The sequence below is a fragment of the Neolamprologus brichardi genome, chromosome 18 (assembly GCF_056152115.1).
Source record: "Neolamprologus brichardi isolate AB-2024 chromosome 18, ASM5615211v1, whole genome shotgun sequence".
Lineage (NCBI taxonomy): Eukaryota > Metazoa > Chordata > Actinopteri > Cichliformes > Cichlidae > Neolamprologus > Neolamprologus brichardi.
In genome coordinates, this window is record NC_142121.1 from 27,783,935 (window position 1) to 27,798,929 (window position 14,995).

The 14,995-nt window shown below is 38.6% G+C and overlaps 1 protein-coding gene across 3 annotated transcripts; it reads right to left on the reverse strand.

Annotated features, from left to right (window-relative positions):
* Positions 1-302: 302 nt before the first annotated feature.
* Positions 303-7,856, reverse strand: ro60 (Ro60, Y RNA binding protein). 3 transcript variants are annotated; one of them, XM_006786867.3, is made up of 9 exons: positions 7,738-7,856; positions 6,221-6,809; positions 5,762-5,982; positions 3,536-3,673; positions 3,306-3,443; positions 3,087-3,203; positions 2,700-2,816; positions 2,304-2,450; positions 303-2,046 (listed from the first exon to the last, which is right to left on the reverse strand). In XM_006786867.3, the coding sequence occupies exons 1-9, from the start codon at positions 7,738-7,740 to the stop codon at positions 1,894-1,896; spliced, it is 1,623 nt and encodes a 540-aa protein (XP_006786930.2). In that variant the 5' UTR covers positions 7,741-7,856; the 3' UTR covers positions 303-1,893. The 3 variants fall into 3 exon arrangements, with proteins under 3 accessions (XP_006786930.2, XP_006786928.2, XP_006786929.2); XM_006786865.3 differs by having other exon boundaries at positions 2,304-2,501; XM_006786866.3 differs by lacking the exon at positions 7,738-7,856 and adding an exon at positions 7,179-7,587 and having other exon boundaries at positions 2,304-2,501.
* Positions 7,857-14,995: the final 7,139 nt, after the last annotated feature.

Sequence of the window (14,995 nt, forward strand, 5' to 3'; positions counted from 1 at the left end):
TGCTCTACAAGGGCCTTATATCCACTTACGAGGACATAATACTGCTACTGTTCTATCAAAATTTTAAATGAATATCCTCATATGTGGCTCTTATTTTTCTTAAAAACAAAAATAAGGTAAAATAAAATCTGGTAATTCTTTGTTTTTACATTCATTGGGCCCCAATATGCCCAAATATCAAAGATGCATGCCGTGGAAGAGTTCGGGTCTTAGGAGGTTAAACTGTAAACTTTACTTTTATCACAGTGATGTATCAGTTCAACAACTCAGGCAGTTACTGGTAAAATGAAAGCGCATTTCCAGAGCAGCAAGTTGTTTATTAGGAAGGGCTTTACATCGCCGCTACAGTAGGTACATGTTAAGCAGGACAGATACAACAGAATGGTTGTGAAACACTTGAGAACTACCAAATCTCATGTCCATCTCCTAAAACGCTGTGTCAACAGTCATGTTATAAATATTTTATATGTTGACCAAAAAGATGTTGGATGTTGCTTTAAAATTAAAAATGAAAACATCAGCATGTTGGGACAAACATCCTTCACAGTTACATGGTCAGTGTGTGTTTTTCTTTTAATTTTATGAAGACTAAATTACACCGTGATAAGTAAAGTTTACTGAATATTCTCAGTAATTATTACTGTTGACTAAAACGAAAAGCACCACTGTAATCATTTGTTTACATTTCCTCAAAAATTAACAGACCCTGTCTCTAAAACTGTAAGCTGTGCACGTTTATTCTGTGTCTGGAGAAATATAAAACATATTTTAAATTGACCATTACAGGTTTTATAAAAGTACATTCAAATAATTTTCACAATAATTCATTCATATCAAGTTTTCTGGAAAGGTAGCAGTTTTCTGTTCTTGCAGAACGAACAATGTCACATTAAAGATAAGGTAACGGGTATCAGAGAGCTATGATTGGTCCTTTCCAGATACTTTATTACAGTAAAATGTAAATTCTGATGCATAGAATTTAGACTGAAACACAAATTTTTCAAAAAACAAAAACAACCCCCCCCCCCCCCCCCCCAAACATTTGCATTAGTGTGTTGTTAAAACTGAATCCAAATTTACTTTATAAAAAGTGTCACCACATTTGTTTTAAAGTATAATCTCACGAGAAGGAAACGGAAAACTCAGCTTTAAAACAATAAACTGGGCTTAGGGTCAAACAAATGTTAGAACAACTAAAACTTGTGGCTAAGCTAAAGCAAAGACTGTGTAAAAGGAATCCAAGATGTTAATACTTGAAAAAAAACTTCTGATCTAAGAAATCTGTGAAATTAACACAATAAAAAGCAACTCCAAGTTTTACCATTGACTTTGTGTGCTTTGTTTCAGGTTTCTCTTTCATTGATGTTAAGTATCTCTACATCAAACTTGCTAACTCATACCATAGATGCATATTGAAAACTGCAGGTAATCCCCCCGAAGTAAACCTACAGTTGCAAACACCTTATAACTGTGACTCATGCATTGTTCCCCTTAACCTGCCAACCTCTTGCTACAAATGTTGAATTGGTTCATTTTCTCCACACTTAAATCACGATCCATCAAAATCCACCAAAGTACTGAACAGTTGATCATATAGAGACTCTTAAAAACATAATATGCAAACACATACCATGTCTTAATCACTTCCTTTTCAATTTTCACAAAATATAGATGCATTTTACATTTCCAAAGTGTTGTCCAGCCCGCTGGACACTTTGACGACTGAATGGTGAGCAAGAGAAAACAAAGAAAAACTGGAATTGAAATTGTCAGCATCTTTTGGATTAGTGCTGTTTTGGGACACTCTACATGCTAAATGAGCCTCATTGGTCCACTCTTTGCCTTCATATTCTACACTCATTACATTACTCAAGAAAAGTTCCCGAAATCTTATCAGATCAGATCTTGGGCCAAATTACGAATGACACTAAAAGCTCCAAGGTCGAAGCCAGAGATGGTCAGCAAACCCCGGTCTTCTGTGTCTCCGATGGAAATTCCAATGTTAGTCAGGTCACACATCACCAGCTTCGAATTAGCTCCTGATGTCTGTTGAGAATATACACAAACCATGTTTATTGTAAAAATGTTACGTTTGTCATCGTTTCTTAGTACATATTTTAAGTAACCTTTTAGATAAAGGAGTTTAAAGGAGAACTTATAATGCTGTAAAATTAACTGTGCCCTGTCAGCCATCTATGGAACATCCCGTTAATCTTAGCTTGGTATTGTATATGTTCAAAAACAACCTCTACCACACAAGGCCATTATTTAATTCAACTCCAGATGTGAAAAAACAAACATACTTCTCTGTGCTTCTTCAGAGACTCCACCGGGCTGGCAGTAAGCATCCACAGTGGGTTGTTGCTCAAAGTGACGAACACATCTACAGCTTTCCTGTTCTCTGTGGCCCATTGAATGGGAACGCTGCAGTCTCTGCTCTCACTCTGAAACTGCAACATAAAGGCACTACCTGATGGCTGTGCACCCCTTTCTCTCGTGCTCTATGTGAGAGGACAATAAACAGGTGGTAGATGAACTAACCAGCACTGCTTTGCAGTACTTTGATGTGAATGTGGAAGAAGAAGAAAAAACTGCCTCTAGTTGCTCGTCTGCAACAAATATTGTATTGTATATTCCTGAAAGGAACTGGTCAGTCACTCGTATTATCTCTTCACCTTTAATGTTCTGTAAAGCCTTACCTTAGCCAGTTCATCGGTTGCTTCTTTGAGAGTCATATCAGCAGAAATAGAGAATGGTACCATAGCCTCTTCAGAATAGACAAGCACATGTGTGTCAGCCTCCGTCCTTGCAAAAATCTGTGTCAAAGCCAAGGTCAAAAGAAAGCCATTTAGTTACCCTGACTAAAATGCCTTTATCCTGCATGCACATTCACACACAGTACACCACTGTTAGGGCCTATGCGTTAACATACTGAGAAAGGCATTTTCAGGGAATTCACAGTATGCGTCAACAGTCCCACGCCATCACCTGGGATCTTTCTAAAGATGGGGCAGCCTGAGCCCTGTTTGAAGATGCAGCTGTTCCAACTAACCAGATAGCATCATCTGGCTGTAGTACAGTCTTACCATGGCAATAGCAGCTGCAGCAGCAGCAGTGCTGATCGACGTTCCTGGGACGATGCTGTTCGGTGACCCGCTCATATCTACTGCCACAACAAAGCATTTACCCACAGGCTCCACATTCTGAGGACAGAGTCACAGCAGAACAGGACATTCATGTTAAACAACTGCTGCTGACATCTTCTGCAATGACTGGAGAAAGTTTTGAAAATTACAACAACATACCATAAAGCTCTTGTAAAAGGCAGAGTCCATAGCTTTAAGGATGTTGCGGTCTGCTTCCCATTTCGGTTTACCCTGATAGCCCTGGCCTTTTTTGTAGTTTTCTGTAGCCAAAAGTATACTGAAAGGGTGGATCTTTGCCTGGTGATTTTAGGAGACATTTAATTCCTAAATATTGACCTCTGCATAATTAAAAACAAAATAACATTTCTGGTAGAAGTTGTGAGCCTTACCTGTTTTAGTGCCGTCTCACTTTGAATTCTGTCACATAAAAACTGTGTTTCTGAGCTTCCCAGTTCAAGAACTGTCAGCCTACCTAACATCTTTACCACCGAATGGAGAGGCATTTCCTTCAACAAAGCGCTCCATACCTGCAGAAAACAACCACCACACATCCTGTTAGATGTAGAAAAATACATTTTCACATTCTTTACATTAGGCTTCAGGCTACCTGAACATTGCAGTTTTACAGATAAGAAATGTTTTGATTTTTTCCCCCTCCAGGGAACACTTTTACGCAGTGAGCAGGAACTTACAAGGGGCTCACCCCAACCCCCAAAAACGGGAAAAAAGTCCTAGCAGTTCAGGAAGTGAGATAGTAAAGATCATTTATGGTATTTAATGTTTAGGTAGTAAACAAGAAAGCAGTTACTTTTTAAACCAGGGATGTTTAACTTATTTTATATCAGGGGCCAGATAAACAGAACTTTAATCTTAAGTGGGCCAGACCTAGGAAAGTCCCCTTTCTTTCTGTCAGTGTAACTCCGTGTAGCTGCACATTTAAATGTGCAGCTACACGGAGTTACACTGACATTGAAATATTGAAATATTGGAGGGATTAATTCCTCCAATATTTCAATATAAATAAAGAGGTGCAATTTCAACAGGGCGTCTCAGTTTTACTACATGATAAAGACATTCTGGTAGCTCATTTACCAGACTGTCCTGTAATTATAAAGCAGAAAGTTTTTGTTGTTTTATTTATTTTACTGTGGACACACTGTAAAAAAACAGGAATTCCTTTTATCAGCACTGAAAACCCAAAAAGAAAAAAGAAAAAAGAGAAAAAAATTAATAATCTGATGTAGTATGTAAGACTTTTAGTAGGAGGGCTTCATCAGCAGGACAAGCTGTAAAATTTATGAAAATACAGGTGTAAGTCCAGTGGGTCAAAGACATCCAGTGGGCCGGATTGGACTTTTTGCCAGGCTCTTCCAGGGCCTCGAGCCTTATGTTTGACACCCCTGTTCTAAATGCTCTGTTTGAATTAAAGATGCAATTTTCTTTTCTTTTTTTTTTTAGTGTGAACTGCCGAGGAAGATTTTTGCTGATTACAAGCTTCTGAGAACTGAAAAAATAAACTTTTCCATCATTTGTGCTGCTACTGGACTGGTTCTTTTATAGCGCTTTTCTACTCATCTGAGCACTCAAAGCACTTTACACAACTTGTGCATTCACCCATTCACACCCAATGCACAAGCACATCATTCTAAGTGCTTTATAGCTAACATTCACACACATTCATACTCCAATGGATGCATCAGAGAGCAATTTTGGGTTAGTATCTTGCCCAAGGATATTTGGCATATAGACTAGGGGAAGCCAGGAATCGAACCACCAACCAGTGGATGACCTGCTCTACCACCTGAGCTACAACTGGAAGGAGGTACAGATTAAAATCTAAACTGAAAATAAATTGCTGTACACCCCCCTTTACGTGGCATATTTTACTTTACCAAACAACAGCAGGTACAATATATTTATTTAACAAAACTATATGAGTTGCTTTCATTACTACCCAGTTTGTTTTGAACTTCACAAGCCCTATCTGTTTTTCACTTGCCTTCATAATTTTCCTCATAATCGTTTTTAAGCTTTGACTGCTCATACAGACGCTGCTAGCTTGTACCTTCTCTGAGTTCTGTATTCCTTTAGCCACTTTGCCTTTTCTAGCTTCGTATGTTCAGCTGGGTGAAAGTGATTTAAGTGATTAGATTTGTTGTTAAACAAATCTAATGAGTTTCTAATCTAACTCAGTGATTAGATTTGTTGTTAAACAAATCTAATCAAACTGTGGTTATGAGTGTGCACTGCTTTACGTGTTCTCAGCCCAGTCAGTCACCAGTTTGGGCTGAGAACACTGAAAATCTTCCCATTTCTTGTGCATTTCTAATTTTAATAAGATCCCAAGTGTAAAAACTGAATTCATCTCATCAATTATCACTACGGTCTATGTTATAAACAACAACCAGGCCTGTCTACGTGTCATCCTGTGTACGTGTCCCACCAGCTTTAATAACCCTAATTCCAGAAAAAATAATTGATCTATCGGAAACTGCTAATTACTACTTACTACAGTATCATGGTGCATAAAAACGACGGAAGTGCTTAATAATAAAACAAGCGAGCACAAAAAACAAAAAGCATCTTGAAAAAAAAAAATGATTTAACAGACTCGCCTGTTTACACTTCAGATGCTCGGTCAGCAGCTGTTCCCTCTCAAGCTTGTGTTCCTCTATTAAAGTGACGACCTCAGTTTCATCCCGACTGTGCTTTACCTTTTCCACCACTTCAAGATATGAAAGCACCCTGATAACCTCTTCGGCGTTCTCTTTGTTTTCATGAGCAACCTGGACCTCTTTCCACCCTTTTGTTACATATTTGCTGATCAAGGCAATAGCTGAAAACACAAAGAGATAGGCGTTGCATGTTAGCACTGACTAAAGTGAAACAAAATAGAAACTTACACTGTACTGATTAAAATTCAGCATGGGGAGTTTATAAATATGCACATATATGCTCAGAACAGAGAACATCCAATAAACCCCCAAAGAAGAAAGTTGGATAACTGCAGACATTTATTCAACTGATTACTAATAACATTTTGCAGGCTAAATGACGTTTGTCTCTATACTTACCATCTCTAGCTGGTTTAGTGTGGGAGAGTCTGAGCAGATCCTGGTGTGACCAGCCCTCTCTCTGCTTACATTTGGTCACTGCAGCAGCTAGACTCATGGCATCTTGCTCATTGTACCAGTCAGACAGTGCTCTCCTCAGGGCACGCCCCCATATCCCACATTTCATGTGCTCTTTTAATTCCTTCTTGTACTTGATGAAAGAAAACAGATGGGCAGGCTCACGACAAACATCCTTCAGGGCTTTGAACGCTGCCTGTTTGGTGTTCACATCTGGGTTTTGGGAGCACAAAGCCAAGGCAAAAATGGAGGGCTCTAGTCTGACAGCTCGCCCATCCTGAGCGAACCTTTTTATTTCCTCCAACACCTCAGCGCCTCGTTTCTCCTCCAGCATGGACTGCAGGGCTCCAGTGTTCTCCACTCTGATGCGACCATTCTCTCTGGTACTGTACAAGTCTCCCTCTGAGCCATAGCAGAGGAAGCGACAAAGCTTGGCCTTGTCACTGATCTCCCATGAACCACCACCTGTTGAGTTCAGGGTATGGTTGCTAGTGGTACTTCCTGATAGCTCCATTGAAACACTTGAGGCGTCCTGAAAAAGATTGCAGTAAAACGAAGCAATTCTAAACTTTATAATGAAATGGCACTGTAATTTGATTGTGGTATTTTATCTTATAGTATAGTGGAAATGAAATAAAAGCTAACTACTAACACTAATGGGACGTAAAGCGTCCCCAGTGTTAATCAAACCATGGTTCGGATTTGACAGGATTGCGCAAGCGTTAATAAACCACCCAGCGTTTGCTAAGGTGGCGCTTAGCACACCTTACTTTGAACATAAATTATCCAGCTACGTTGTTAAAATGCACATTAAAATGTTTGAGTCCCTGCAACAACCTCTCCAGTTCAAGGCCAGCCAGCAAGCATGAAAATGTTAACTTCGCAAGCAAACATGACTTACTCATTGCCTCAGAGCGCTGTCAGAAATAGCTTAAAGCCGATTACAGAAGACGCATAAGACGGAGAAGACACGCTGGTCTGTTAACAGGAGATGGTACGAGAAGTTAACTGCACGTCATTTTAAGTTAGCTGCGGAATGAGCTAGTCAGCCTTAGCTAACACTCCCGGTAGAGATTCGTTTGCAAAGTTAACTAGTTAAGCTAGCAAAGGAGGGCGGTCTGGGCAAGGTGAATTAAGTTATGCGGTTTTAATCATTTAACAATAAAGTTAGGAATATGACAAGTCATGTAGCAACTCATAGCCAGACCAAGTCTCCTCAGTTTCCCCAGCCGTGACTTGGCTGCATAGTAATGATATTAATGTTAGCCGTCAGCACAAAACTATCAACTCCCCAATCTGAGCTCCTCTTGGGCTGGGACACCGGAAAGCACTTTGATACAGCTAGTCCAGGATGAGCAGCTGGCTACTAACATACGCTAACCCTAACAAAACTGTGTTGGTTTTACTCAACACATATACTGTTTGCGAGTTGAAATAACATGACATAGATATCCACTTACCATCAGGTATGTACACAGTGCTCAGGTTTTTTGGGTTGTTTTTTTTTTTAATGTAGCTAGATGTGGAAAGGCCTCCCCGCTGACCGTCAGTGAGATAACAGGGCGGTGCCGCGGTGGATGCCGGGATATGGAGTAAAATCACACAGGCACGTTCCCCCAGGGTTCTCTCGCTTTCTCTCCGTACGTTCACATTCACTTTTTTTAGTGATTCACAATCCACTGAAAAAGACTTGAGCCACCTTTCATTTTTCTATATTTTTGCCAGTAAATGGGGAAATAAGTGCAGTGATTTATTGAAACATGCGCAAACATAGGTGGGAATGCACATGTACATATGTACAGTAAAAGGCAAAAACTATTCTATTGAGCTTCAAAGTCAATATTTGGTATGACCATCTTTATTTTTCAGCACGGCCTGAACTCTCTTTTACAAGTTTGTAATTTTTTCTTTAATGTCTTTAGGAGTAGTTCTCCAGGCTCCAGGTTCCAGGTTCCAGCCCCAAACTGTGACAGACACCATGGTTATTGGATGGGTATAAAAACTGTTGTACCTTTCTTCTAACCTCCTCTGTACATACTTACATTGATTTAAATCAAAAACTTTTGAATCATCAATCCATAAGACCTGTTTCAACAGGCTTTAAGCCCAGCGTTCTGATGAAATTTGACATAGCTCAGCTTTTTCTCCTTGTTTCAAATCTTCTTTCAGGCTGTTAGGAAATGTACTTGTTTTTCACTTTTATATTTAGTTTGTACAAAGCAAGAAATTCTAATGAAAATGTAGCATTTTCCTAACAGCCCAGTGTCAAGAAGTACCTTTGCCGGGATTCAGTGTATTTTGTATGGTGGAGTACATTGTGCAAACCCCGTCAGTGTTCATCACGGCCATTTCCATCTTTTTCACAAGATCCACTACCTTCTGTTCTTCTGCATTGTTCTCCTTAACATCATACCTACCAACACCTCCTCTTCACCTCCAAAACACAAGTTTTTCCTTCAAGATGACCCCTGCTCCCAGCGGACTAGAGTATTAGTAGCTCCTGGCCTTGCTCCCCTTTCACCTGGTCTCTACCTGTCCTTACATCCTTGCCTTTCCGTCTTTCTTGATGCCTCTGAACATGCCTTTCAACAGCATCAGAGGTTGTTGGTGTTGTCCACAGATCTGACTAATCTGGTATCGAAGTGTTCTTCTCGATGATCTACATGTTTGACTTACTTAAGATATCACACAGGATGCGCTGTGTGATATCCATTGCCTTCCTATCATCATGAAGCAGTTTGGCAATTCTTCTCTGACCTCTAGCTCAAGCTGTTTTTACCCAGTGAACTCCTGCTTACTGGATATTTATATGGATATTGTGACAAAAAAGAGCTCAGTAACTTCCCACTTACAAATTAGACTGATTAGAGATGTTGAGACATTTAAAGGAACTCAATATACATAGTTAAAAGCATATTTAATAGTGACAAACATCTAAAATCTTCAAAATCTGAGAAGTAAAATTGCACGAATATTAAACCTTTTACAATTTTCTGCTCTAAGCTTGCATTTCATTTAAACTTACATAATTTCATCTTAAACAATTTTTACACTTTAGATTTTCTCTCCCCTCATGCAAGAACAAAAAGCATCAAAGAAACACTTTTGCAGCAAAAAGTTAAGTAAAAACAATAATTTCTGGAGATGCTTTTTCCCCCCCACACTTCAAAAAGAGAAAAGCAAAGGAACACATTATTTATAAAATTATCATGAAGCAAAGTGCAATATTATAAATGATGTGGAGTTTTTTTTTTTTTTCATTTTTAATGCATTTAAATTGTGAATCTTTGCAAAAAAAAAAGAAAAAAGGAGCAGGTCAACTAGATATATACATATTTTGGTAAAAATGTGTGATCGTGTGCAATTAAGAGCTATTATAGACAGAAATGGGCAGTGTTGGAATTTAAAAATATAATCTGAAACCTTATCTGCTATTATATTGTTTTCTGGATAAGAGAGGCCCAACTCTTAGTACAGTTTGTGCTGACAGGACTGACAGGAAATTACATGCTTTTGCAGAAAAAATGAAGTGAAAGTGAAACCAAACTGTTTGATCGAAACTTAAAGTGTGGTATGACGCAGAGAGCAAGTATATAAATGACTAGGCTTCCTGTTGTGTGCTTCAGACCTGAGCTTGTGTGTTCGAGTGTTCAGGTCTCCATATCCAGGATATGTTAATTAAAGATCATTTTTAAAGTAAAAGGACCACTTTTGAGCCGTGTCTTTCTTGGCCCTAAGAATCCAAAGAACCAGAATTAACAGCAGTAATGCGTTACTGTAATCCGATTAAAATATTCTACTTATTGTTCAATATTGTTTCTTTATTAAATGTATTTATTTTTCCATCACACCTTCCAATGTTTATATGGCGTGCACACATATTAACCTTGCAAGGTCAAAGTTCTGTTTTATGTTATATTAATACATCTTTCTTTGTTTGAGTTACCTGGGGTTTGGCTTCTCCTCCTGTCTGGCAAAGGGCTGGTAGACCTGAAGTACCACTGACAGCCTAATTGGATAGCACCACATGCTTCATTGCCTGGGGGGTGTTTTATGTTTGTTTAATTGTTTTGTATTAGTTAGTTATATGGCAGCCATCTTGTTTTCCCCCGTGTGTGTCATTTGGTTTAGCTAAACCATTTCAGCAGGTCTGTTTATCTTATGTTTGTTTGAGGTTTTGTTAATTATTATCTTGAGTTTAGTCTATTGAGTTGACCTCTGTTATTGGTCTGCCTGTTTAAGTTTTGGCTTTGTTAAATATATTTTCATATTTTTGGGTCAATAAAACCCCCTTTTTGAATTAAAAGACCTGTGTCCTTTATGCTTTACTGCTTGGTCCCTGACACTTATGCTTTTTTACAGATTAAGGATGAATAGTCACAACACAATTATGCATTAAGCAATAGAGATGCTATCCGGCCATTAAGTCTGATGTCATTAGCCATTTCCAGGTCCAAACTCTGCAGATCCCAAAGTCAAAGGAACTCTGCGGCATCACTGAGAGTTACAAACTGTCTAAATTCTTTCATCTTTAATAAAATGATCAGTGTGGCTGCTCTACCAGGTGTAACATCCAGGCATCCATGAAAACAGAATATATGAAATTTAACAGAGTTAGAAGTTAGATTGCTTGTTTCCACCTGAACATGATACACCAGCTCTGCCATCACTTCCAACATAAATGAAGACAGAAAACTAAACAGCAGTGACTTCTGTAGAGTTACTGAAGTTGGGCTAGCTGGTATATAGTGATGTGCTACGTGATCGCTAGCGACACAGCTATGTTAGCATAATTTAAACACAGTGAAGCTGGAGGATGAATGCTAACTTTTTTCCACTTGATAAAAGTTAACGTGAGGGTTCCCGATGGTTAGGCTGACAGTGATCACTGACTGTTTTTAGGGGCTTGTTCAGATGTAATAGAACAAGATAAAAAGCATTAAAACATTTTAACAGCACAATAGGCTTAATAAACACAGAGTAGTTTAGGCCCAGAAGCAGGATTCATACATCATCACTTAAAGAACAGCTCTCGGGGCACAGCTAGCTCAGTAGATGCCACATGATCGAAAGGTTGGGCGTTCAAATCCAACGAACAGCGGCTATCCTGGATTGGTAGCTGCCCACTGCATCACTGAGTGAATGCGTTAAATGCAGAGGACTAAGCATTTTCCTACAGGATTAATAATGTGTACATAAACAATGAGATTCAAGATAAGGCAAATTTGATAATATTTGTGTCATGGTCCGGAGTGTGTGACTCCGTGTTTATGTTTTAGTTTATTATTATTCTGTGGTTTTGTTTATTCTGGGTTTCTTGTACGCTCCTTTTTCATGTTTCATGTTCCTATGTTCTGTGTCCCCCAGTCTGTGTTAAGTTTGTGTGTTGTGTCTTTACGTGTATGTGTTTCCTGTTTTATTGTGAAGGTCTGTGTCTTATGTGAGTGTTTTCAGTTTGCCTCCCTGGTCTCGTCACGTTAATCACTCCCAGCTGTGTCCCCCACCTGTGTGTAATCTCCCTGTGTTTCTCTGAGTGTATTTTAGTCGTGTCTTCTGTCGTAGTAGCTGCTGGTTCGTCTGTGTTGTTCCCCTCCATTTTCCTGTGTATTCGCCCCGCGTTGTTCTCCCTGCATCTCTGTTTCACGTCTCAAGGTTTCAGGGTTTTTTTGCTTAGTTTTTGCCAGTTTAGGTTAATCTTAGGTTTTGGTTTTCGTCCACTTCGCTCCTGTTTGTTTCACCTTTTGTTAATAAAGCTCGCTCACAACTACACAGTCTGCATCTTGGGTCCATTAATAATTCACACACGGCTTGCCCCAGCAACCCGTGACAATTTGACACATCTGTAAAGCAGAAATATCAGTAAAATACAACTAATATGACTAATATGAACTAATATGACTGAAATATTAATAAAAATAACTTAATATAATTGATTAATAGGACACGTTTGTGACATTTGTCAACACCATTAGAAAAAGGGTCAACACCGTCAGACAAAAATCCTGATGGTGTTGTCATCTGATGGTGTTGACAAAATACCCTACTTTTTCTCATAATACATGTTTTTCTAACAGAAGCCATCTTGTTTTTCATCAGTTGCTTATGGCCAGGGCTGGACTGGGACAAAAAATCAGCCCGGGCATTTTGACTAGAGACCGGCCCACCAGGTATTATAGGAAAAACCATAAAGCCTTTGAATGAAAACAAACGTTGTTGTGACACTGATGTACACTGTCTTGTTGGTATATATGTATCAATCTAATAAACTTAAACCTACACCATCCTCCCTATTCTGGTATTCTAAACAGTACTTAGCCGAAACCCAAAGACTGCTTGGTTGAGTTAACTTCCTGAACTATCTACAACATATGGTGGAAACCTGAAATTAAGACAGAGAAGACTAGAGGTGAGACATGACCATTACTGAATATTAAAAATAATAAACGTCAGATTTAGTGATATTTTCATAAACTATTTATTTACCACATCAATAAACAGCATGGCAGGGCAAAATATGTTTTCTAACATGGCAACCTTTTAAAAGTGAAAGGAGACAGAAAGACAGGTGAGAAAGAATAAAACTTAACTGACTTTTTGATGGCATTTTACACAAAGTACTACTACAGTATCTAGAAAATGTGGGAAAATACTGGCATCGTGTACAGTACTTTCTTCTGAAGAAATTATGTTGGGACCCTGAAAAAAACTTACTATGTACAATAATGGATTTCTATACATTTGACATCAGATGAAAACTTTGGTTGTAAGATTCGGATAATTATTTGTTAAAAGCTAGAAATTTTAAATGAGAATAAGAAAGAAAAGTATTTCTTTGTGCCCTCCTTTCCCTGTTAATGCTCTACCTGGCCCCATGGCAAAACTTTGCTAGACCCGCCCCTGCACAGTTACCAGCTGTCAGCTACATAGAAAAGGATCCTGGTGTAAGTTGTCTCTCAGAAACAGTTCATAGCTTTCCTTCAACCCATTCATGTCACCTAAAAGGTAAACCTGTTTCTCCATCACCTGTTCAGCTCTGATGATTCAGTAAGGACATCTCCTGGTTTCTTCTTCATGTTTCCCTCTCACCAGATAACCAAACCGATATCATGACCAGCAGCTTTTACGGCTCCAACAAACATCAGCTGATACTAGAAAGTAATATTAAATAAATTCTAACAACAGCTGATCAAGTTTAATAAAGGCGTTGCTGCTGTTTAACCCGACCTCCGCTAGTTTCCTCTTTCTGGCGCAAAGCGGGAGATAAACAAGCAAGAGAGACAGGAGAGAGGCGGCAGAAACGCCGATCAGCTGATCATTGATCAGTTTCACGATTGAAGTAGCAGCAGGAGAGGGAGGGGGGAGAATGAGAGAAGAAGAGGCAGCTGACAGCGTAAAGACACAGAATAACTCCAGCTTTTTGTCTTTTTTTTATTGTAGCTGAAGTACGGGAAAAATCGCATTTATTTTCATCTCAATACAAAACGCATAATATTAACTCTGAATACCAGAGGATTCCGTTTTTTACAGGATGGTAGGCAACTCTACTAACTAACCATATGAATAAAATAAAGTTCACCAGTAACATCATAGCACCCACCTATGGGGCGCCGTTTGTAAAGTGAAACATGCTGAAATTAACGGCAACATTTTTCCACATTTAGCTCAAAACCTTACCTAAAACATGTTTTTTCGAGTAATTTTTTACAACATTTAGTAAAATATTTGTAACTTTTCATCAAATGTTAAATATTAAATCTAAATGCTAAATCTTAAATCTAAATGTTAAATGTTAAATCTAAATATTATATCTAAATCTAAATGTTAAATGTTAAATCTAAATGTTAAATGTTAAATCTAAATGTTACAGAAAACTAAATATTTAGGCTAACATGCAAATTTATTGTACGCATCAACGGAAATACCAAAATAAATTTGAACACACACTTGAATTAAGATTGTGTGTGTGCTCAGTTTTCCAGCAGTATGTCCAATTCTTCTAAAGGCAGTCGCACTCGCAGTTCTTTCTCTGTCAACAGGTCTACAAACTCCTGCAGGTGATCAGGGAACAGCTGCACTGCGTCCATATACAAACCCTGATCTCTCTCTCTCTCTCTCACACACACACACACACACACACACATATACACATCCACATTCCAATGTAAGGAACAAACACCCACTGATGTATAAAATAAAGACCAGGGCAGTCTCAGAGCTGCGAGTCCCTGAGCCCTCACTCTTGTGCGAGAGCTCAGAGCTGCCCTTGCTAAGCAACAAGTAAAACTGTGTGTTTCTCCTCTCTGATTCTCAGCTGAAGAAGTGTTTTAGAATATATCTCTTAACATTAAACCAATATTTGAAAACAGGAAAGTATCTGATATATGAAGCTAAAATTTACAGCAATCATTATAAACGTTAAACTTTTCTATTGTGAACAGTTGAGCAGAAGGTTTGGTTTTGTCACAGAATGATCACTATATCAAATTATACTGTAATACATTAAAATACAAGTACTGATGACCAGAGTACACATATGCTACACTTTTTAAATTTGTGGTTGACATCAAGAAAAGACAACAAAAGTCAACTTGTTTTTAATTTGTTTTGTTATTTTTTATTTAATTTTAGTGCCAATTAACTAAGAAGTCTCCCGAAGGTGTTTTGAACTGTAGATGGTGTTTTGAACTGTAAGGTGGAGGTCCTACAGGCCCTCCACCT